Source organism: Gymnoscopelus microlampas (assembly GCF_963454915.1).
Source record: "Gymnoscopelus microlampas genome assembly, chromosome: 17".
Classification (NCBI taxonomy): Eukaryota; Metazoa; Chordata; class Actinopteri; order Myctophiformes; family Myctophidae; genus Gymnoscopelus; species Gymnoscopelus microlampas.
Window position 1 is genome coordinate 38189811 of NC_139954.1, and position 24994 is coordinate 38214804.

The 24994-nt window shown below is 41.5% G+C and overlaps 2 protein-coding genes across 5 annotated transcripts in view; both read left to right on the forward strand.

Annotated features, from left to right (window-relative positions):
- Positions 1 to 7790: 7790 nt before the first annotated feature.
- znf148 (zinc finger protein 148) lies at positions 7791 to 22392 on the forward strand. Of its 4 annotated transcripts, none has more exons than XM_084085446.1 (8): positions 7791 to 7911; positions 10288 to 10660; positions 12534 to 12665; positions 12875 to 12998; positions 14176 to 14259; positions 14773 to 14891; positions 15153 to 19695; positions 19804 to 22392. In XM_084085446.1, the coding sequence occupies exons 2-7, from the start codon at positions 10295 to 10297 to the stop codon at positions 16794 to 16796; spliced, it is 2469 nt and encodes an 822-aa protein (XP_083941572.1). In that variant the 5' UTR covers positions 7791 to 7911; positions 10288 to 10294; the 3' UTR covers positions 16797 to 19695; positions 19804 to 22392. The 4 variants fall into 4 exon arrangements, with proteins under 4 accessions (XP_083941572.1, XP_083941573.1, XP_083941575.1 ...); XM_084085447.1 differs by having other exon boundaries at positions 15153 to 19679; XM_084085449.1 differs by having other exon boundaries at positions 12534 to 12659.
- An 822-nt stretch (positions 22393 to 23214) lies between these two features.
- slc12a8 (solute carrier family 12 member 8) overlaps positions 23215 to 24994 on the forward strand; it is a 28914-nt gene continuing 27134 nt past the window's right edge. Inside the window, exon 1 of the mRNA XM_084084073.1 lies at positions 23215 to 23478. The gene's annotated coding sequence lies outside the window, so the exon portion shown is untranslated. The remainder of the gene's footprint in view (positions 23479 to 24994) is intronic.

Below are 24994 nucleotides of genomic sequence, written 5' to 3' on the forward strand. Positions count from 1 at the left end.
TTTGTTGCCAGGTCAAGAGGACATCTCCCATCAAATCTATCCCTTCTTTCTCCTTCTCTCTCTCTCCCTCCCTCTCTCTCTCTCTCTCTCTCTCCACCCCCCTCTCTCTTTCTCTGTCCCCCTCTCCTGTGTCTGTCTGTCTCTCTCTCTCTCTCCCCGTGTGTGTCTGTCTCTCTTTCTCTCTCTTGTCACCCCCTCTCTCTTTTCTCCTCTCCTCTTTCTCCACCTCTCTCTTCTCTCTCCCCCTCTCTCTCTCTCTCTCTCTCTCTCTCTCTCTCTCTCTCTCTCTCTCTCTCTCTCTCTCTCTCTCTCTCTCTCTCAGGGAGGTGGGGGGCTGTCTCTCTCTTTCTCTCTTGTCACCCCCCCTCTCTCTCTCTCTGCTTGTCTCTTGTTGGCAGTAGACCGTTTATGTTGCCTTGTTGAATTCAGCAAGCTTGTTTTGTAATATACAATATTGTACAATATTATAAAACATATCCATGACTCAAAATAAACGACAAGGTTTCACTTTCTTTTTTTTTTTTTTTCTTTTTAGCTTTTAAAATGTTATTAAAGCCTAATGGAACCGGGGCGTCCTTGGCGTGTCCTTCACGCTCTCAAGTTATTAGAAGGCCATTTATTCAGTGGGAGCGTGAAGGTTTTTCTGGAAAGAATCTAGATTAGATCTGGCGCTCATTTTTCGCAGGTTAAATAACCGTATGGAGAGACAGTGATGGTGCCGGTTGGGTTGCACTCGGGTGACGGTCAGCGCTGGTCTGCAGCGGCATTATGATGAATGACCGTCATTACGCGTTGCCAATGGCCTTTGCCTTTTAGTCGCCTTGTGTGTTAAAGCATTGACCGTCTCTCACCCCTTTAAAAATTAATTTTGACCACCGATTTGATCTGTATTAGGCCCCAGAGACCCCTATTTGATACAGATGTTAATCTCCGGGACCCCACATTGTGAAATGCTCAGTGTTGATTTAACTCTGAGAGTGTACAAATGGAACCAAATGGACCCGTAAGGGTCCATTTGGTTCCATTTGTACACTCTCAGAGTTACAGACCCGCAAGGGTCCATTTGGTTCCATTTGTACGCTCTCAGAGTTACAGACCCGTAAGGGTCCATTTGGTTCCAATTGAACACTCAGAGATATAGACCCGTAAGGGTCCATTTGGTTCCATTTGTATACACTCTCAGAGTTACAGACCCGCAAGGGTCCATTTGGTTCCATTTGAACGCTCTCAGAGTTACAGAGCCGTAAAGGTCCATTGAGTTACAGACCCGTGAGGGTCCATTTGGTTCCATTTGTACACTCTCAGAGTTACAGACCCATAAGAGTCCATTTGGTTCCATTTGTACGCTCTCAGAGTTACAGACCCGTAAGGGTCCATTTGGTTCCAATTGATCACTCTCAGAGTTACAGACCCATAAGAGTCCATTTGGTTGCATGTGTACGCTCTCAGAGTTACAGACCCGTAAGGGTCCATTTACAATTGAACACTCTCAGAGTTACAGACCCGTAAGGGTCCATTTGGTTCCATTTGCACACTCTCAGAGTTACAGACCAGTATAGGGGTCCATTTGGCCCCCTAGGTGGTCCCCAGACCCTATACGTTGTGAAATCACAACACACCCTTCATTCATCACAAGGATGGGGAAACAAACACGTGGCCAGCACGAAATAAAGCACACAAATATCTGGGGTCTGTGAATGCGCAATTTGCGTAAAAGCAGCATATTCAGCGACATGCCGGGTCACACAGTTAATAATGCCAAACATCAAGATAGATTATGAAACATGTAGGAACCGCATGGTGATAATGATAATCCCGTTGGCGTTATCTTGTATGGTAAGTAAATGCTCCATGTCGGGGCATATCCTCCTGAGAGACCAGATGAACTGAACATGAACTAATGCTGCAGAGATAATTGTGGATGGAATGCTCACACGCGCGCGCAGGCACACACACACACACACACACACACACACACACACACACACACACACACACACACACACACACACACACACACACACACACACACACGCACAGGGTGTGAGAGAGAGAGAGAGAGAGAGAGAGAGAGAGAGAGAGAGAGAGAGAGAGAGAGAGAGGGTCAAGAAGACAGCCGTTATTAGACAGCGCTGATGAACGGATAAAAAAGCGACTCTATCTTGACCTTAAAGGACACCAGCACTGTTACCGCAATGTCATTGGCTGTCTTCGCACTCCAATTACTCGGAAAACAGCGGCAGCGCAACGCAACGCAACGCAACGCAACGCAACACACACACACACACACACACACACACACACACACACACACACACACACACACACACACACACACACACACACACACACACACACACACACACACACACACACACACACACACACACACACAGCGACATAGCTTCCATTTCGCTTCTATGTTGATGATGGCACGGTGACATTGTCACCTAGAAGCGCTCCATCTCTGCCATGCAGCTCCAGCGGAGTTGCGAGGTCGAAATGGCATTGTGGATAGTGGATAGGCGAGTAGCCTATGCGAGTGACCTGTGTCCTGTGTGTGTGTGTGTGTGTGTGTGTGTGCGCGCGCGCGCGTGCCGCGTGCGTGCGAGAGAGAGAGAGAGAGAGAGAGAGAGAGAGAGAGAGAGAGAGAGACTGGACACCGGTCGGGGATACGCGCTCCTCAGACGTGGTATTCTAGACTATACTGGAGCGCAATTTGACATTTGCGCGCGCGCGCACGCACGCACAGGCACAGGCACACACACACACACACACACACACACACACACACACACACACACACACACACACACACACACACACACACACACACACACACACACACACACACACACACACACACACACACACACACACAGAGAGAGAGAGAGAGAGAGAGAGAGAGAGAGAGAGAGAGAGTCAACAAGAGAAGTAGAGACAAAAAGCACATGTATGAAGGACTCACGTGGTGACCGCGGGTTTGTAATAAAGTGCGCGTTGGTATTATTCCCGTTAGGTTGTGTGTGGATCTCATCATCATCATCATCATCATCATCATCATCATCATCAGATGCCGTGGTCACAGTCCACGTCCCTGCAGATGTACCAGAGGATCACATAGAGGATGAGGAGGATGGCGAAGATGAAGAGCGCTACTAGGATGGCCTTCGTCACCGGAGAGATGAACGACTGCATGGCAGAGCCGCGTGGAGAGAGGAGGCTCCGTCACTCAGTCAGCGTGTCCTCTCCTCCTTTGACTCCTCTCTCTCTCTCTCTGCTGCCTCTCCTCTCCTCTGATTCCTCTCTGCTGCCTCTCCTCTCCTCTCTCTCCTCCGTCTCCTCCGCTCCCGCGGCGGCAACTGTTGAGGAGGAGGAGGACGGAGCCCGGAGCCTTGTTGTTGTTGCTTGTGGCGATGCACGCACGCACACATTTATGATAAAGAGCGACACACACACACACACACACACACACACGCGCGCGCTCCTCCTCTTCCCCTTTGGCTGTGATAAAGAAAGCAAGCCAAGCGCGGGCGTGTGCGTGCGTGCGTGGGGGGCTTCCCTTTCCCCAAAGAAGCAACAGCGCAGCCAGGCAGAAATCCCCCGTTTTGTATCTGTTTGTTCCCCCACCTCCACGAGCGCATGGGAGACACTCCAGATATAGAGACACACAACCCACACCGGGGAGACTGGTTTGATTCACCCGGGACGGTTCGGTTCGGCCACGCTGCTGCTGGTCGCTGTTCCGCACACAGACAGACCCACTCTGCGAGAGAGGCTATAGCCTACTAACGTTCTTCTTTAACTTGTGCGCGCGCTGTTGCTGCTCCTCCGACCGCAGCTGGAGGAGGAGGAACAGGTTGATTAGTATTCCACGCGACGGAGGAGCGGAGCGGTCAACTCCGTTCCTGTATGATTCTACCTCACCGCCGTCAGCAGCACGCGCGTCTGAAGGTTGGCCAGTCAGTCAATTCAATTCAATTCAATTCAAAGGAGCTTTATTGGCAAGAGAAAACATACGTTTACATTGCCAAAGCAAGTGTAAAAATATAATTAAAAAACAGTTGAAAATGGGGAAAGTATGTACAGTCACACTGCGTCGTTATATACATGTTATAGGCCTACAGGGTATAAAGCTTTTTGAGACAAATATAAGCAATCTTTTGCAGTCACTTTAAGACAAATAGCAGCATTTTTTTCCTCAAAACGATTTAAATAGTAGAAAAAAAGAAGCCTCAGATTTAAAATGTGTACAGTATAGCTCTAGGTCTACGCGGGACACGAGCCATCACATTGACATAAAAAGTCTGTTCTTTGAAAGCATTTTTACACAATAAAAGGTGTTGGTGACATGGAGGACCCCCGCCCCAGTATAAAATGTATTTGGCCCCGGACCTCCAATGCAAATATTGTGTGCCAGGGACCCCCACACAAGATTTGTGTTAAAATGTTTCAGAAATATTCAACATTTAGATTTTTCACATTTTTCAATATTCTTTGAAAATAACAGATCTAGGCTTTTTTCCCCCAAATAACCGATGTAGACTATATATTAAAGTGGTTAATCCCTAATTCCCTATTCTGGGGGGAACATCCCCCAAAGCAACCATTGTGTGAGATTTTGGCAAAGAGATTTGGTGTAACTACTATACTGTAGACGAAAAAAGAGGTACAGTACAAATATAACTCAGGTCCGTTTTTAAGACTAAAATGTTGAAGTGTTTAAACTGATGTTTTAATGCTATAGTAGGCCTAATAACACATTTTGCTGGGGACCCCCTGGAACTCCCTGAAGGACCCCTGGGTGGTCCTCGGGCCCTGAGAACTACCATTCTATTCTATTATGTTCCATTTCTATTCTATTCTATTCTATTCTATTCTATTCTATTCTATTCTATTCTATTCTGTTTTGTTCTTTTCTGTTTGCACCAAATTATTTTCTAATCTTTAGTCTAGAGGCCAACTTCTGGCTACTCTATTTTATTCTACCCTATGTTCTTCTATTGTATTCGAGATATTCTAATAATGGATGATAACCCGTTTAGCAAATATTATAGCTCATCATCTACATCCATAAAAATGATGAATGTTTTCACAAACATTCATAATTATCAAATCAGTCCTGATAGTGATAGAGTAGATGACAGTACGCCTACAGACAGTACACTGATCTGTTCTTTATGAGAATGAATAGCCTACTTGTGGCTGTTGGCCTCAAATTATGAGTGACACTCATTTATATTCACCGAAAGCTATAAAGCTAAACGACACCAATTGGAACAAATGATCAATCACAGCAATATGGTGCTGTAGCAAGTCATTGAACAATAACCCAGTGCCGATGTCTTGTTTCATTTCATTTTTACATGTTTCTGCTTCTGACTCTTATTAATGCTGTGTGTAACTCTTATATGACACCTGAATTTCATCAGGGATCAATACACTTTTATCTTATTGTATTTTGTCTTGTCTTGTCTTATCCTATCTTATCTAACTTAACAAGGGAACCAGGAGACCTGGTACTGCCAGACCCCTAGTGGTTTGAAATCTGAATGGCCGGACACGCATGACGTGTGTGCAGAGGAAAAGAGGGACAGACCGACTGACCGACCGACCCGACCGACCGACCAAGCCTCCTGTAGGCCGACCCCCTGGGTCTGGCAAATATATTTGGATATAATGGATTATATTATTATTACTAGGCTACTAGAAAAGGTGCTCCACCAGTTAGGTGTGGGCCAGCAATGGTCGGAATTCGCCAATCAGGATGGAATATGAAAAATAGGACGGATCCGTCTTGATCACTTGATTACAGAGATAATGTGTACCGATTTGCATGATGTTTGGACAACATTTGTCGGTGTAATATAAAGAGAAAAGGTTTCGCAAAAAAACGGCCTCCTGGTGGCACTATAATAGGGCCACCAGGAGTGTTAAAAGGGTGGCATTTGTTCCTCAACATAGTGTGAATGTGCGTGCAAACGGAAATAGCATGCTGTGTTCATGATTAGAGGCATTTTGTTCAAAACAAAGCACTCCTACAAACTTTGGAAGCCAAGCTTAGCCAATCAGGGGGAAAAATCGTTTAATGACTATAGAGATACTGTGTACTGATTTGCATGATGTTTGGACAAAATCTGTAGGAGTACTGTCAAAAAAGGAGTTTTGCTCAAATCGGCCTCCTGGTGGTGCTATGACAGGCCCATGTGAAATATTTGGGGCAGAGGTTCTGCACTGGCATCCAGGGAGTTTCGCTGCAATCAAGCCAACGGTCCGAGATTAGCTGTCCACAAACGGAACCACACAAGGACGGACGGAGGGACAGGGTGGACACTATGCAGCATAGAAACAATATACCAAAACCTTTATCATCAGAACATGGACATGCACACATTGACTGATCATAATCCCAGCTTGATCCCCTTTCATAACAAACAATTAATTTGGGAGAAAAGGGAACAGAGCTTTTGACAACCGCAGTGATTATCAATTAGCCTGATCATTAAACCACAGTATTGTTATCAATTATAGATAATGAATACACAGTTATGCCATTATCAACGAGCCTGATCATTAAACCACAGTGTTACTATCAATCAGATATACTTAATACACAGTTATGCCATTATCAATGAGCCTGATCTTTAATATGAAGTGCTGTTATCAATCAGTGATCATTAACACACAGTGATGTTATCAATCAGCCTATTAACCTGATAATTAAGTGTTGTTATCAGTGAGCCTGATCATTATTAACACACAGTGCTGTTAAACACAGTTCTGCCATCAATCAGTGATCATTATGACAGTGCTGTTATCAATGACCCTGATCATTAATAAAGTGTTGTTAACAATCAGTGATCATTAATGCAGTGCTGTTATCAATGAGCCTGATCATTACCAATACAAGGTGCTGTTAAACACAGTGCTGTAATCAATGAGCCTTATCATTAATACAGTGTTGTTTTCAATCAGTGATCATTATTACAGTGCTGTCATCAATTATCCTGATCATTATTAACACACAGTGCTGTTATCAATCAGTGATTATTACAGTGCTGTTATCAATTATCCTGATCATTAATACAGTCCAGTGTTTCCATCGGCATGATCATGATTACACAGTTATCAGTATTACACATTTCTGTCATTAATCAGCATGATCATGATCACACAGTGATCATTAATACACATGTTATTAATCAGCATGATCATGATCACACAGTGATCAGTATTCCACAGACACAGTCAGTGGTGTAAAGTAACTAAGTACATGTACTCAAGTACTTTACTTAAGTACAATTTTGAGGTTTATTTAGCATTTCCAATGTTCAGTACTTTTACTTCCACCCCATCTCAGAGGCAAATATTGTACTTTTACTCCACTACAATTATTTGACAGCTTTAGTTACTAGTTACTTTGCAGATTTAGATTATCACAAAACATGCATTAACCCTATACATTTCGGCCATTTGAAAAGCCGATCTAGAGCTTGTAGATCTGCTATTTTCAAAATATTTGTATACATTTTGAACTGACATTCTGCATAACGAGTACTTTTACTTTTGTACTTGAAGTATATTTTGATACCAATATTTTTGTATTTTTTTTATTCCGGACTTTTACTTGTAACAGAGTATTTCTACAAATCAGTATTGATACTTTTACTTAAGTAAGAAATGTGAGTACTTTTCCCACCACTGGACACAGTGTTGTTATCAATGAGCCTCATCGTCACCAATGTCAGCCACTAGATGGCGACAAACGGGCAACAAAACAAGAATGATTCCTGTACTTGTCACATCAGTGCAATGTTGTACATTTGGGGCTCCTACTCCGTACATCAGCGTTACATTGCATAACAATCATGACAACTAGACGGATTTAATCATTAAGACGCACACTAGTAGGTAAGCTGGCCGCGGTGGCGCGTACAAACACAGACAATGTGGAGGAGACGCAACAGCGGTGTCGTTTTGTCTCGTTATAACCGAGCTAACTAGCTGCTAACTTTAGCCGCAGCAACACTGGGGCAGGGTTGCCATGTCTGCTTATTATAAGCGACTTTGGGCTTGTTTTCTGTAAAGTTGTTTGTAAATATTGGTAGTTTGTTGTTTTTTTTGGGCTTGTTTTTAAAGTGTAGTTGTTTATGTGGGCTTGTTTCTAAAGTGTAGTTCTTTATTTAGGCTTGTTTCTAAAGTGTAGTTGGTTATTTGGGCTTGTTTTTAAAGTGTAGTTGTTTATTTGGGCTTGTTCCTAAAGTGTAGTTGTTTATCTGGGCTTGTTTCTAAAGTGTAACTTTGTTTATTTGGGCTTGTTACTAAGGTGTAGCTGATTATTAGGGATTGCTTCCTAATGTTGTTTAAACCAGTGGCTCTAAAACATTTTCATGTCAAGGACCCCCAGATTTATGTATTTGTCTGCAGACCCCCATCTGAAGATATGTTATGCCAGGGACCTCCATACAAGATTTATGTTGTTAAAATGTTAAAAAAAAAAAAAAAAATCCAAATCTTTCACATTTTCTTCCAAGATTAAAAATAAATAAATGGTAGATCTACAAGCTCACAACGCTTCTATATACTGTAGTCCATGGGTTCCCAAACTTTTCAGCCCGCGACCCCAAAATAAGGCGGAAATTGACTCGCGACCCCACCTAAACCTGGAGGTCATTTATGCACATAAACTTGCACGTTCGGTGCGCATTTGTAATGTGTTAAAATGGTAAAATGTACCATTTGTGATCATTTTAGATGGTATTTCATCCATTCTGTTGAATAAAAAGTTAAAAAAAAAAAAAAAAAAAAAATGTTTTTTTTTTTTTTTTTTTTTAATGACCCAAAATAATTTCGCGACCCCACGTCAGTCTCCCGCGACCCCAAGTGGGGTCGCGACCCCTACTTTGGGAACCCCTGCTGTAGTCGCTTTATAGTTGCTTCTTTTGGGCTTGTTTTCATAGACCTGCTTGATTATTTCTCTCGCAAAACCTGGCAACACTGTGCTAGGGCCTGTGGACTAAGAATAGCCGAAGGAGCCAGTCTTCTCCAAGCTAAAGCTGCTAGCCTCGAAGCTAAAGCTGTAGCTGATGATAAGTTAGACGAAATGTGCGACAGGAAAAGTTGTGCTTTGGGTGAAATAAAGCAGCAGTAGATGTTAGGCTGCTGGTTGTATGGATTTAAGTTGTGAGCATGACGTTATGCCGACGATTATTAAACTATTTATAATACCAGTGGTTCTCAACCTTTTCAGGCCGAGACCCCCCCAAATAATCATATTTGAACTGAGGACCCCCCACCCCGACAAGCACTTGGAATGTAGGAGTGGAGGCATGACATTTAGTTTGACTCGGTGTCACAGATGAATATTGTGAAAAATAGCAGACCTACAAGTTCACAACGCCTCCATTACTTTTGATGTACTCATGGTCTTTTTCTTTTCTTGGGTATTAAAAAGGTCTTAAAAGTCCCTAGGCCCCCCCCCCCCCTCCTCAATCATGTGGGGACCCCCCTGGAGGTCATGACCCACAGGTTGAGAACCAGTGATTTATACCAAACATTGATGTGTTGTTTTTTTGACCCCCCAACCGCCTTAATAATGACATTATTATTATTACTGACTGGGGGAGAAAAGTGTGTGTTTGTTTTTGTTTAGTCTCCAAGTGCAGGGCTGTAAGTGGTTAAATGAGGCTTTAATGAGCCTTAATCAACAGGCCTTTGAGCTTGACTTTGACCACAATCCACACATCAGTTATTGGTGTCACACAACCACAACACACCTGGTCACAGTAGGCTAATACGATTATTTAAACCAAAATATGCCCTGCTAGCCATTGTGTCGAAAATCAAAATAACAGCACAAGCCATGTGAATGTCGTATTTACTATTGTAATTGGAATGCTTGTTATTTTGGCTTGAGGACACAGTATTGGAAATGGTGTCAACAACACCGGTGTGTGAATGATTCACATTTGGCCTAGTAAATGTTCCTCCAACATAACATCCTCCCCTCTCTCTCTCTATGGATTCTGAAATAGTGCTGCAACAATCCATGATCGAATAAGCGTGAATTTTTAAAATGTTTTATATACAAACAAATCCATTAACCACTTAAGCCCTATTTTTTTACTTCATCACACAACGGTGTCATGCAAAAATAGTGAACATTTCTACAAGTTCACAACTATTTTAACTATTTTTGCAATGACGTTTCTTTTTTGTTGAACCTTTTGTACACACCCAAAATCTCTTTAAAATGCAGCCCTGTTCTAAAACTGACTCTCCTCTCAGCAGAACAATGAACATGGAGGATAAACTGGAAGGCGTGCTGCTGAAGTGCGGCAGCGGCGTGGACGGCGGCAGAGGAGTGGGCGGGCTGGGCATCGCAGGAGGAGGCGGCCTGGTGGTGATGACCCTGGGAGAACGCTCGCTGGCCAACCACCCCCTGCTGGCCGAAGATGACGACGACGACGACGACGACGATGACGACGAAGACTTGACCAGGGGTCCGTTGGTCACGCACGACCTGGTGCCTCCGGAGCAGCTGATGGTGCACGAGGAGGGTACCAAGAGCGGCGCCGGCGGGGAGGGTCGGCGAGGAGAGGTGGCCGTGCACTTCCCCATAAAACTCTCCAACAAGATGCCCTGCTCGCTCCATATGCCGGTGAGTTGCATCTTTGTTCTGTTACTGTGTGTGGCAGTGTTGATTTTGACAGGCGATTTTGTTTTAGTCATAGTCTTTTGAATAGAATTCCATTTAGTTTTAGTCATATTTTAGTCATCTGAAATGTTTTAGTTTTTGTCTAGTTTTAGTCGACTAAATATCATAAGATTATAGTCGACTAAATCTACAGTTGATTTAGTCGACTAACACTAAAGTGTATTTTGGTGGTGCCTTGATGGCGTCGTAATGGCTGATTTTGACTTGGTTGCATGCTGAAAATAGCCGAAGTACTCAAACCCCAGTACCTGAGTCAAAGTATAGATCAGGGTTAGGCAACCTTTAGGCACGGGTGCCAACATTGGCACAGGGGAGGGTGAGAGAGAGGATATTTAAACACAACATAGTCAGTTCAATTAAGTGCCCTCCCATCTGTATGCATTCTGCACATAATTCTACATTCATTCAAACTCTTATCTCTGACTGAGGAGGGAGTCCGGGAGATAGGTGGGTTATTGCTCTGAATCTAATGGTCATTATTACAATGTCCTGATGGAAAGAAAGTAGTTCAAAGAAGAAGTGAAAAAGCCTGTTATATTTATGGACACTCAGAATAGCTTGGACATACTTAATTTGATGTCATATTTAAACTTGATCTTGATATGGCACAAGAAAGAACATGGCACTTGATTTCAAAAAGGTTGCCGACCCCTGGTATATAGATGCTCCTGGTCAAATATTACTTTACAAGTAAAAGTGTGTACTGTACTCAAGTACAGTACACAAGTAAATATACTTTGTTACTGTACACCACGGGCTATGAGGGATACTTGAGTGCTTTGTTTTCTCATGTAGCCAGACATAAACGTATATATACTGTGTGAATGTCATAATAGGCGTACATTCAGCGAAAATAGCTGCTCTACAAGCTCACACAACGCGTGGCATTGCGTTTTGTGATAGTCTTTTTTCCGCAAAGAGATTTGTTGTTGGGGGAGGGGACTTCAGTATAGACATTTGGAGGATCTTTGTCAACAAGGACATTTGGAGGATCTTTGGTTCAAGTTTCAAGATAAATGTCTGGCTCTTACAGGCAATCTCTTCGAAAACAGCATTCATGAACAGCAATGATCAAATACTGTGAACTCATTAAATGTCCCATTCAATTATTGTGGAGAGATATATTCCCATAACCTCAGGTATTGTCATCAATTTTTCAATCTACCATAACATTACCCCTCTCTCCTCATAGTAATATAGCACAAATTAATGACAAAATAGATAACAATAGCCGAGTTACCGCAATTCAATAAAGTCTGGGAATTCTATGATAATGCAGGTATGGTGGGTATTTGTCAAACAGTTTAATCTTATTTATAGTGCCAAGACCATTGAGAACCAGGTTACTGTTTTACTTTTAGTTTATTGTGTTTAGTTTATTCACTTGCACAGCTTAGTTCGACATTGTGCCACAATACTTTGTGTCACCAATGTTGACCTTGTTTCTTTTTTCACATAACTCCATGCCACTTAAATGTTCTTAACTCCTGTCAAGATGAAAACTAATAAATATACAAAAGTCACTGGAAATAGTTGATGTTTGAATGAATCGAATGTGTGCCGGAGGGTTACGTAAGTAGGTCAGCGTGGCTTATTGTCTGTGTCAGCCGAGCAATGAGGACAGCGTCGTGAGCTTGTAGATCGGCTATTTCCACTTTTTTGTAAAAATGTATGAAAAGTAAACGTATCAAAATGTTTCAACATGGAAACGATTATGAGGATTGGGCAAAATCATTGTGATTATCTACAAAATAATTGTGATCAGGTGATCATGTAATAATGGTGACGGTGGTCCGTGGTCTTCTCGGTTTCACAGTTGAGCATCAAGCAGGAGCTGAAGCTGTCCGATCCACTGGTCCAGATGAAGAAGGAGAAGAAACAAGCTAAGGACCTAATGGAGTGTCCCAAGAAGAAGAAGAGGAAGCAACGCTCGCCAGCTAAGGTGCAAGTGAGAGAATGTTTTTTACATGTCAACACTAGCAGGTGGTGGTTGTGTTTGTTGTTTGTTATTGTGATGAGTGCTGTAGATGAGTTATTGGGAAACCAAATTTACGATTTTCAAGTGAGCCCTGATCCAGAAAAAGGTTGGGAACGACTGACATAGACCGATGATTCCATCTCTTTGTTTCTATTATTGTTCTCTCTCGCCTTTGATAGATTCTCACGATTAATGATGATGGATCGCTGGGGCTCCAAAACCCCAAGTGTCACATTTGTGTTCACTGCAACGCTGCGTTCCGAACCAACTACCACCTACAGAGGCACGTCTTCATCCACACTGGTAGGAGTTGAACTGTCACATCAACATTCAAGATTGTCTTTTTTTTGTCGAATAGGTTTTATTTAGAACAGATTATAAAATGTTTGTACAATGTACATTCATTAAAAAAAAATATATATATATAAAACAAAGAGAAAAAGGCACAACAAATGAGACAAAAAGGAAAAGACAATCCTCAATCCCTCCCACCCATACTGTTCAGTGACATCACATAAAATAAAGTAGTAAAAATGAAATTTGGGGCAGCCAAAACATTTTTTTTTAAGGAGTACCATATTCTCTGAAGGTGAGGTGTATTAGTCATTGAGCCAGTGGTTAAATGCCCTTTTCCAATGTGTCAATTTTGTTGTTGTTGCTGTAATCAGACCATATGATAGAAGTTGTCGCTGTGCTCTCGTCAAAATAGAAATGGAATCTGACATTCCCCGAATAATTTGCACAGGATCGGGATCAATATGAATACTAAAAATATCAGAGAATGTCTCAAAATCTTAATCCAATATCTCTGTATCAGAGGGCAAAGGGCGAAGCTGTGCCTCTATTGCATTACATTTATCACAGTGCGAAGAAATATCTGGAAATATCTTGTGTAGTTTTGATTTGGAATAATGGAGTCTATATATGACTCGAAACTGAACTGCAGTGAACATTCAAGATTGTCATACAAGTAGACTATTCTAGACAGGAGTTAGATGTTGAACGCTTAACTTAAAAAAATGGAGACATGGTTAATGAGATTAACTTGACTTTTATAGTACCATGGCCATGGAGAATACTCTTATTGGCCAAGAGGGTGTGCATTATTTTCAGATGGATTAATATGCATAATATCCATTGCACCGTAGTAACTGTTTAAGCTAAAATTGGTTACAAACTATCCTTAAAAACGACATGGATTTCCATAATCTTTTTGGGGAGCACATATATTATGTTAAAAGATGTGACTAATGCAGTTGGCTGATAAGCTTCAGCTTCAAACATCAAAAGATGAGACATCACGTTAGTGAGGTGAAGTTGACTTCTAATGTGGATATCTTTTAATATGCATGAATGTTTTGGACCAAGCCCCAACATGAGTTACATGCAGCACACTGAAGAAGGGCTTGGCCCAAAATATCTGTTCATATACAGTGCGCTACAGTTTATAATGAGGCTAACTTGCTGTCTGTCTCCCAAGGTGAGAAGCCTTTTCAGTGCAGTCAGTGTGATATGCGCTTCATACAGAAATATCTGCTCCAGAGGCATGAGAAGATCCATACTGGTGAGTGAATGGAAGGAAGCACGTTTATAGTCTTAAAACCCAGAAAGAAGTCAATATTTTTGTTCTTTGAGTTCCCTAGTCTCGAAGTCTGTGTGTGTGTGGGTGCACGCCCGCCCGCCCGTGCGTGTCTAAAGGCATAATGCCCTGAGAGCCTGGCCTTTAAAGAATAACAAAAAAATTTAGTGAACTTGTGAAATATGCAAGAAATCAATAAAGAGCAAAGTTTTGATCCGAAGGTCAACCTTTTGAGAAAAGTAATTAAATCATAACTGGTGTTGTAAAGATTTTGTGAAGATTTTGTTGCTGAACAAAACGTGTAAGTATCATGAACCTTTATTTGCCACACATAGCTTATTTTCAGCAATAATCAGAGATCCAATGGAAAAAAATGTGATGGGCCTTTAGTCGAGGGAAAATATGTCATCGCTCTATTTCTACCAAGATGTATCTAACATGCATTTGTGTTTAGAATATTGTCTTCTAACTTGCCGTGCTTGTTATATCTTTGCTTAGGTGAGAAACCCTTTCGTTGTGACGAATGTGGGATGAGATTCATTCAGAAATACCACATGGAGAGGCACAAGAGAACTCACAGCGGGGAAAAGCCCTACCAATGTGACTACTGTCACCAGGTGAGCTTGCTGTAAACATAAGTGTAAGTTTCCATTTACCATTAAATGACTGAATCTGAAGCCATTACACAATGCAGTACAGGGTCAAATCTGTGCTCTGTTGCTTATAAAATAGCTATTTTTGTTTTTCGGGGGGGACATTTTGGAAATCTTTTGTAGCTTTTGGAAACATGTCACTTATGAAATAGTGATGCCAGGTTGAAAGTGGTTAAGCTGCTACAGTAGAAGCTATGTTCTTTTTTTTTTGCCTTGTTTCCACAGTACTTCTCCAGAACAGACCGGGTTTTAAAGCACAGGCGGATGTGTCATGAGAACAGGGAGAGGAAGGCCCACAAGGCAGCCGCCAAAGCTGCACCTCTGCGTGACACAGAATCTCTTGGCCTTTCCTTTCCTGCCAAAGAGTGCTCACTGCCCAAGAAAAAACGTCAGAAGTGTTTGGATAAGTCGCACAGCTCTGCTGCGTCCAGTGCTGCCCGAATGGAAGAACACGCGGTTGCCGTGGTCGGCGCGGAGGAGAAAGAGAAGCAGAGACCGAGCAAAATCGAATGTCTACCTCTCTACGCTGTCTCCTCCAAAGTCAAACATGAATATGTGATCGCGGGCTACTCTGTGGAGCTTCCCGAAGAGTCGGCCAGCCGCCCCCCTTTGGGAGAGGCGTCCCCCGAAGAGATTCCTCCTCCCAAGCTGGTCCTGAAGAAGGTCCCCAAGAGGAGTGTCAAACAGGCCAGCGAGCAGCCGCCTCCCAGCCTGTCCCCTTTGTCTTCCTTTGAGGAAAGCAACAAGGTCACCAGGTACACCTTTGAAATTGTGGACAAACCAGGAGGCCTTCTTGATGTAGAGTGCAACACTGAACTCGAGCCCGTCGAAACACTTCAAACCAAACCAGCAGCCAGCAGCACAAACTACGACGACGCCATGCAGTTCCTCAAGAAGAAACGCTATCTTCAAGCTGCCATGGCCAACAACAGCCGCGATTATTCCATTAACGTAAGCAGCATCTCTTCTCAGCCTTCTGTTACGCAAACAGTGGTGTCAACCGTCATCGATGAGACGGTCCCCGCCACCATCCTGGAGCCCCAGCCACTCAATGCGGAGATCAAGGCGACGCACGACAAGAATGTGCTGCCAGACGAGGTTCTTCAGACTCTGCTGGACCACTACTCCAACAAAGCTAACGGACAGCAGGACATCTCCTTCAGCGTGGCCGACACGGAGGTGACTTCCAGCATCTCCATAAACTCCTCCGACGTGTCAGACGGCAGCCCCGTGGAGAGTCTGGGAGGTTCCAGCGCCCAGCCTCAGCCGCCCGCCGAGAAAGCCAGCCTCCTGCACGAGTACTCCAAGTTCCTCCAGCAAGCCCTGGAGAGGACCAGCCAGAACGACAGCTTTCTGAGCACCCAGAGCCTCAACCTGGTGTCTTCCGAGAGTCCCACCTTGGCCGGGCAGCCTCTCTTCTCCACGGAGAAACAGTTCCCTTCTCCCAGCAGGTTCAAATCAGGGATGAGCTCTCCACTGAGGTCCACGCTAGAAAAACCTCACTTTGGACTCCTGGTGGGGGACTCTCAACACTCATTTTCGTTTTCAGGCGACGAGACCAACACGCCCTCCGCCGTGTCCCCGACCGACGACGACTTTCTGGAGGAGGTCTCCCCCTCTAAAAAGTCTGACTCCTCGCAGGGGATGGTTCAGACTTTCCAAATCAGCACCTTTGATCAGAACTTCAGATCGCACTTCCAGGCGACGAGGTCGGGAGCGTCTTCACAGTTCACTATTGCCAACGGACAGGTTAGTCTGCGAGGAGGACACGGCACAGACTTCTCAGAGTTCCCCTTGGTCACAGTCTCAGAGACCAGGTCTCAGCTCAGCTCTTCTCCAGACGTTTCGTCTAGCGAAACGTTTGGCTGAGAGAAGGTTTCATTCATAATCTGTAAAATCATTTCAATGGCACTTTATATCCTAACATCCTCTGTTCTGCCAAAACTGGTAAAAATTGGAAATCATCGCTGTCGGGCAGAAACCTTGTATCTCCATATTTCAAGTCTCTGTTTTATTTCATAAATGAATGCCCTATTTCGTTGCACAAGAGTGTCACGCAAAAGTTGAGAAAGTTGTCGATCTACAAGCTCACAACGCGTGGTGAGGTTGTAGATCTGCTATTTTTGAAGAGTTTTAAGTGGTTAAGTGTGTCAATATTTGACCAATGACAAGTATTAACAAGAGCTTGTGACTAAATAACTACTGTGGATCCATTGAAACACAGTTTCTTTTCCAACAGTTTTGGACATAACATACAAGGTTTCCACCCGACAGTTACGAAATGTGTGCTCAAAGCATTGTTACCATTTCTTCCTTCTCTCATCATTTCATCTTTACAAAATGGGGAATAATGGAATTGGAAAAGGCATAATACCCCCTAAAAAAAATAATTTGAATGATGCATGGGTATATTACCATGGTATAGCACCATTCAAAGTAGAATGTATATGGAAAGATTTGTGACCAAAGCCTAACGCAGTGGATGTTGTGGAATATTCACTTGTATTATTGCCACAGATTATTTGTATCTCAGTGTTGTCTTTATTGTCAATCATTTTTGCCTCACGGTCGCTTGCACACAAAATATTTACAGTGATTCTAGCTGCTTAATGTGTAATATTTTCCACAGAAATGCAGGCTTAAATAATAACGTTTGCCCTTTTGCAGTTAGCTACCTCCCCCTGTTATTTTTCTGATCAAGAAAACTAATAACTGGAATACATTTTCAGTTCCCTTCACATGTCAACAACCACCCCCTCTCTCTCTCTCTCTCACACACACACACACACACACACACACACACACACACACACACACACACACACACACACACACACACACACGCACACACGCACACACTCATGCACTTATATCCAATGATGGCCTGTTGAAACTAAATCATAATGAGAAAATTACTATTGATTATTTGTCTTAATTTAAAGTCACTTTATTTGCTGTCACCTGAAACAGGTGTCATCACAAGATAAACTTGCTGAATGATTGTATTCCTCTGGTATAGAAACCAGTATAATTTCCTTTGATATGAATTGGCTTCATATCATGTTTGGCCATTAAGGAAAAGAAAATATAGACAAAATACTATGTATTGTAATGTATTTTCTTTTGTTCCTTTTTGACCTTAAAATTAACATTTGTGGCCTTTGTGGCTGGAATTACAGCCAGACTTGTAAAGGTAAAACTGTTTTTTTACAAGTCTTAGACTATCCTATTCTTCTTCAAAGAAATTAAACAAGTAGACCAACCTGATCTAAGTCTATTGAAAAGACCCTATAGCCTCTGATTTTTGAGTTTGAGCTTTATTTTAAAAATCAAAATTGTAGTTGTGAAATTGTACTTAAAGTTTGTTGCATGCACTTAATGGCACGATGGCGCTTAATTCCCATAACCAGAATAAGCAAGCTCTAATGGACATCTTATTACAAGTACACTGAACTTAACAAAATGAGTGTATGCAACTGTCCTTGTAAAAGGACACAATCTTTTGTAATGCACATTATTGGGCGTGTTAACATTTTCTCTGTACAGAAATTGCCAATTAAGCTAATACAACTTGGCAACTTTCTTGTCAATGATGATGATGGCGACTTATCATGTCAAATCCTGTCTTAGATTTGTCTTATCGGAAGCGTAAAGCTACAAATGCCCCCCTTCTACTGTATGTATAACTTTACTTACTCTCTCTGCCACCATTTTGCACCAGTCATTTAATTTCCCTCCTTGTAACGGGTTTAATTCGAACACACAAACAATGTTGAAGGCGACCCATTGTGTTGTTTTTGTATGGTTACATTGTGAATTATAAGTGGGGCGAAATGCTTTTCTAGTTTACTTAGTTGTACGTGTGCCTTTTTAATATTTCCAGTCATTCCTATATTATGTCTTTCTTTCTGATAAGTCAATGGATAGGATACAGGCCTAATAATTCCACTTGCACATTATTAGCACATGTATAAGCTATGAAATTATCCACTCTGTAATCTTATTAGGGTGATCTAATGACAACTTAACCACTTAAACCCTATGTACTGTACAGTACTTAATTGACTGGAGTCCCTCAGGGCAGTCTACTAGGCCTCCTCCTTTTTTGCCTCTCTACACCAAATCTCTTCGGTGAAAATAGCAGATCTATTATATTAATGAATATAATAATGAATATGCCTTTTTTAAATCCTGACAAATGTGGAGAGAAACTGATGCTCCTACTGTTCCACCAGTAACCTATGAGCTGCAGGTAGTAATCAAACATTAAAAACAAAAAAAGAAACACAAGCATTTTACGTACTGTACAAGAATTAAAAAGAAAAAAATCTGCCATTTTTTTTTTTTACAAATGTTCGCCCCAGAATAGGGACGCTAGGGTTCAAGTGGTTAATTATCATCACTCTTATTTTAGAATGCTCCGGGACACTGACCTCTTGTGGGAGGAGGCAAGAAATAGCACCAAGGCAAAGTTCTCAGCCTGATATCTATGGTTAGGAAAAAGAGAAGGTATTTTAAATGACCCGTTGTCTGTGTGTGTATATATATACAGTATGAGAGCAGTATCATGTTTAAGATGTCTATAGTTTTGATAATTATTTCATATTTACAAAGCAGAACTCAATGGTAAGCCTTGTTTGTTCAGACTTCTACATGGTTTTAAGTAACGCATGTTAATCTGGCTTTTTCATATACTGCCTCAGATTGTGTGTGTGTGTGTGTGTGTGTGTGTGTGTGTGTGTGTGTGTGTGTGTGTGTGTGTGTGTGTGTGTGTGTGTGTGTGTGTGTGTGTGTGTGTGTGTGTGTGTGTGTGTGTGTGTGTGTGTGTGTGTGTGTGTGTGTGTGTGTGTGTGTGTGTGTGTGTGGGCGTCATTAGGGGTTCAAAATGTTTGCATTTATCCTCAAAATTCAGGTCTTTTATTCGTATTTCTCCACCTCTGAATGTTGTTTTTTTGCTGATTTATCTCATTTTAGATCGACGCTTATATACACTTGTTTTCTCTCTGCAAACATACATTCATTAATCACTTTAAACCTGGCTTCCCTATTTTTATTTTTCATTTTTTCTTTTTAAATAGAAGATCTACAAGCTGACAACACATCGCATTGCTGTTAGCTTGTAGATCTGCTATTTCTGCTAAATCTTAAGTTGTCACTTAACCACCCTCTAATCTTTTTAATGAAATGACGCCTGTGTGTGTGTGTGTGTGTGTGTGTGTGTGTGTGTGTGTGTGTGTGTGTGTGTGTGTGTGTGTGTGTGTGTGTGTGTGTGTGTGTGTGTGTGTGTGTGTGTGTGTGTGCGCGTGTGCGTGCACATGTGACCTCTTGCTTTTGGTGCTATTGTTCACAAACACTGATTTTGTGTACCATCCATTTAGGTTTGGACATCAAAAGTTCCTCTCCCTCGTTTTTCCTCGTTACATTTCTACTGACAATCAGGGACAGACAACATCCCTTTGTTCTAAAATCAAAACGGCTAATTATTTCCCCTCTGTGAACATTCCTCTTAGAATGTGTATAAAATGTCCTGTTGTAAATATATTGTATATTTTCACATTGTGCATTTTTTTATGTTCTGAGATATACAGTATGTACTGATACATGTGGGTAGGGGCGACTGTAGGCTTGTGCAAGACACCAGTGGAATGCACATTCATTAAAAAAACAATATGGGGGCGGGGGGGTGACAATGAATCCACTTCTTAATGTGTGAAGTGTGAATTTCTGACATTTGTGTATATATGACTGCGATTATCAAGAGTAAATTGTCTGTTTTTTGACAGAGAATTGGTTAATGTTTAGTTTAAGGAAAAAAATCTGCAAATAATGAATCCATGTAATCTTGACACGTTGTTCCCTACTATTGAAATGTCGGTGATGGAAAAACATTATTTTATTGTAGGGCTGGGGCGATATGACTAGAAAGCAGTAGTTTATTAGAAAGCATTTGATTATTTCAAATTCTTTGCCTCGTTTTTGATTAATGAATGATTATTTTTAAAAACATATAGTGAAAATAGCAGATCTACAAGCCCGTGAGCTTGTAGGTCGGCTATTATTCCTATTTTGGTACGCCACCATTGTACAACAAAGTATAATACAGTGTTAAGTGGTTAATCTGACTTATCGCTTTATTCGGTGTATAAAAACTATTCAAATTTGATATATATTGTATAAATACAAAATGATGATTTAAAGAAAACACTTTATAGATTATTCGATTAACCTACATGAGTAAGATTAGGTCAGTTATGTTGGTTTATTGCCCAGCCCTAGTTTATCATTTGAGAATTGTTTGTTGCACTCCCCTATGGTGTGAAATATATGTATGTGTGTGGTTGGAAAATCCCACTAGCTACCTATTCATACTAAAGCACTTTTCAAAAGCAAAGTGCAAGATGCGCATTTATGCTTCGTTAATTGCAATCTTTATTTAATTGGCCAATTTAAAAAAATGAAAACGAAATGCGTTGATACAAAATCATCCACTTATATGTCGTCTGTCGGGTGGAAACCTCATAGCCTGGTAAACCCCTCCCTCCGGAAATCCCATTTGTATTTGATTCCTTCCTGAAATCAAATGCAAATGAGATTTCCGGAGGGAGGGGGGTTTACCAGGCTAGTAGAAACCTCATACCTTTCAGAATTCAAAAGTAGCAGATCGACAAGCTCAGAACGCGTGGCTTCACGCCACGTTTCGAGCTTGTAGATCTGCTACTTTTTATGCTTTTGTGTGATGTTAATTTACAGAAAAAAACACATGAATTAAGGAGATAAGAGGTTTCTGCCCGACAACGATATAAAAAAAGAGTACCACAGTCCTATCACATAAGCCTATTTACTGTTCTGAACTACCATCACCTGGCCATAAGTGTCCTTGTATAAGCTGGAAAGAAAAAAATCACTTTGTTTTGTGTAAAAAAAAAAAAGTCTGAATGATTTTTGATAAAAACTTTGTTCTATTTTTGAAACATGTAATGTTGCATACGGCACTGATCTGATGTGTATACTGTATCATAATGCAGTCACTATTGCTATCATCACACTGATCCTCCATAGATTATGTCAAGGTCAACCGATTATGGTCAAGAATTTCCCTCTCAAGTCTGACTTGTTGACTCTGCTATTTTCATATACTTTTTTGCAGAACTTGAACCTCTACTCACTAAAACAAAGTTGTGAATCATTGATTTGAATGCTCCACTGTTTGGGGGGAGGGAGGGAGCGGGGGGTTGTCAAGGTTGATTTGCATGGTCTCCAAGTTTGTCGGGTCGTGTGAACTTTTTTTTTTTGTTTTTTTTGTTTTCTGAATATATTAATGTGCGGCTTTAAATTGTAGCTGATTAATTTCGGTAAAAGTAGCCAATTATGATTAGATTTTTGCAATATATTATCATTTGTAAAAGATCTGATTAAAGTTGTTGTTTTGATGTGTGTCATGTCCCTTATAAATAAAAAATAATTCTCAGTATTGGGTCTTTTCAAGGAGTCTTGATAATTCAGTAATTAAGTACATTTACTTTAAGTACTGTATACTTAAGTAAAATGTTGAGGTATTCTTTACTTTACTGGAGTATTTTCAATGTTCTGTACTTTTACTTCTCCATTAGATCTCAGAGGAAATAGACGATCTACAAGCTCACAATGCCTCATGGGATGCAAGGCAGTGTGAGCTTGTAGATCTGCTTATCAGATTTTCAAAAGATTTGTATACATTTGAAAACTTGTGAAATGGGACATTCTGCATAATGGCTACTTTCTACTTGTGTTACTTTAATTACATTTTGATACCAATACTTCGTTTGCACTTTTACTCAAGTACATTTTGTATTCCGGACTTGTATGTGTAAAATATCTACATTGCAGTATTGATACTTTTACTTAAGTAAAAAATGAGAGTAGTTTTTTTCCACCACTGCTTGATATTCCAGGAGCCTACTACCGTGGAGCTGTGTGTGTGTGTGTGTGTGTGTGTGTGTGTGTGTGTGTGTGTGTGTGTGTGTGTGTGTGTGTGTGTGTGTGTGTGTGTGTGTGTGTGTGTGTGTGTGTGTGTGTGTGTGTGTGTGTGTGTGTGTGTGTGTGCGTGTCAGTCTGGTGCTTTGATTTAGTCCTCCGTACGGCGGTGTCGCTCGGCGAAAATAGCTGAGCTTGTGGATGTGCTATTTTACGACGGATCAGACGTTGACGCTGATAGGCTCCCGTCCGTGCCAGCTTTAGCGCGGGTGAAGGCTGGCCAAAACTAACAAAGCATTGGCAAGATCAACACACCTTAAAATAACATTGGTCAGAGCAGCAGTAGGATACCTGTCTGCTGACTAGTCAGTCTACCTTGACTTGACCACGTAGCATTATTAGAAAACAGCCGAGGCTTTATGGAGACTGATGAGTTTATCAGGAGAATTATAGGCAACAATAAAAGTATAAATAAATAAAACAGCTCTGGCATAGGCTTATCTTCTATATTTATTTTTCTCTCACCCATTCCTGACAAGACATGGAATCGGTGTTTTATCATTGAAAGCGACGCGTTTTGTTGCCCTCATCCAGGCAGGTAGGCTAATTGTAATTTAAATCATTATGTGAACAGGGTATAAATACGCATCATATCATAGGTACTGCAATATGCTCTATTCACAGCAGCCATATTATGAAGACATTCACAGGTGTTACCAATGATACTAATGAAGGCTCTGTTCCATTCTGGTCAAACAGAGTAAGGGTGCTGATATTGTGCATGTTTGCTCACTGGAAACACTCTGTTACACCAGTGGGTCTACAGTTGGGGTCCAGGGACCCTCATGGGCTTCCAAATGGCCCCTTACAGGTGTGTAACTCTGAGAGACTCTCAGAGTTATGGGGCTCGTGGAAACTACTGTGCTAGACTAAATGGAACAGAGCCTTCATTAGTATCATTGGTAACACCTGTGAAGGAAGAGATAATATGGCTGCTGTGCATAGAGCCTATTGACGCATTGTCCAGTGCCACTTATTGTATTTGGTAGGTGTATGTGATTAAATGCACACAGGTGTTACTTGATTATTTATTGGAACCTGACAAGTAAAGAGAGTACAGGCAGTTCCATCTCCGAGTGTTTGTATATTAATATTATGTATACACTACACACGCATCATATAGTGTTATTATGTTTATTAAATTAAATGTCATGATAAGCGGTTACCATGTAGGGTGCCTAAACTCCACACTACTGTTTTGTCTCTTTTGTTGGTAAATGATTGCTCAGTCAACACACCTGTCGCCTGTTGGATCCGGGTGTCCGTTTATTAGACCTACAGCCACACCTGTGTTTGTCTCCGGGACGGTGGAGACACCGCAATTAATGTCTTGTATTCATTTAAATTAAAAGTAGGCTAATGCTTGATTTACAGGCCGTCGTAGGACGAACTGACAAAGTAGCCTATATACACTCGAATCTGCGTCTCCCAATTAGCTATTGGCCATTTCACTGCTCTTTACAAGAAGGAATCCCAAGCATAGAGTTATAAATATATCGATCCCAAGAGTGAATCCCCATCCAGGGGAGATATTGAGCTTTAAGCATAATGGACAAAGTGACTATAGACTACTCAAATAGGCTAAGCCTGTAGGCTATTCTAAAGTAGGCTACACATTACCTAGTAGCCTACCCTATACATTTTCTTTTTAATATCAATGCATTGCTCTATAGAAACTTTTTGTAGTCTACTATTAACATAGCTAGTCTACTCTACCACAGTGTATCTCAAAGTGGTCGTTGGGGGGGTTCCCCAGCAGAATGAGTTAATTTAGCTTAGAAATATGTTTAACCACTTTAAACCTAGGTGGGCTATTTGAAAATAGCAGATCTACAAGCTGTAGATCTGTTATTTTCAGAATATCTTGGAAAAAATAGAGAACCATATGCACTGTATACAGGTTGCAGTTTTAGAAAATCACCAGAACTCTACTCTACTCACTGCATATTAGTTTTTCAGTAAATAGTGAATAACCATAACTGATACAGGCTGTGTAAACAGAATTAACAGGCTGTGACAAGTTAATGAACAAAAAGCTTAGAGCAAGACCAGGG

Bases quoted from the DNA above. Each gene is read 5' to 3' on its own strand.
- znf148 (XM_084085446.1), top strand. From the start codon at position 10,295: ATGAACATGGAGGATAAACTGGAAGGCGTGCTGCTGAAGTGCGGCAGC. The intron at 10,661-12,533 runs GTGAGTTGCATC...TCGGTTTCACAG, and splicing joins CCTGCTCGCTCCATATGCCG to TTGAGCATCAAGCAGGAGCT. The intron at 12,666-12,874 runs GTGAGAGAATGT...CGCCTTTGATAG, and splicing joins GCTCGCCAGCTAAGGTGCAA to ATTCTCACGATTAATGATGA.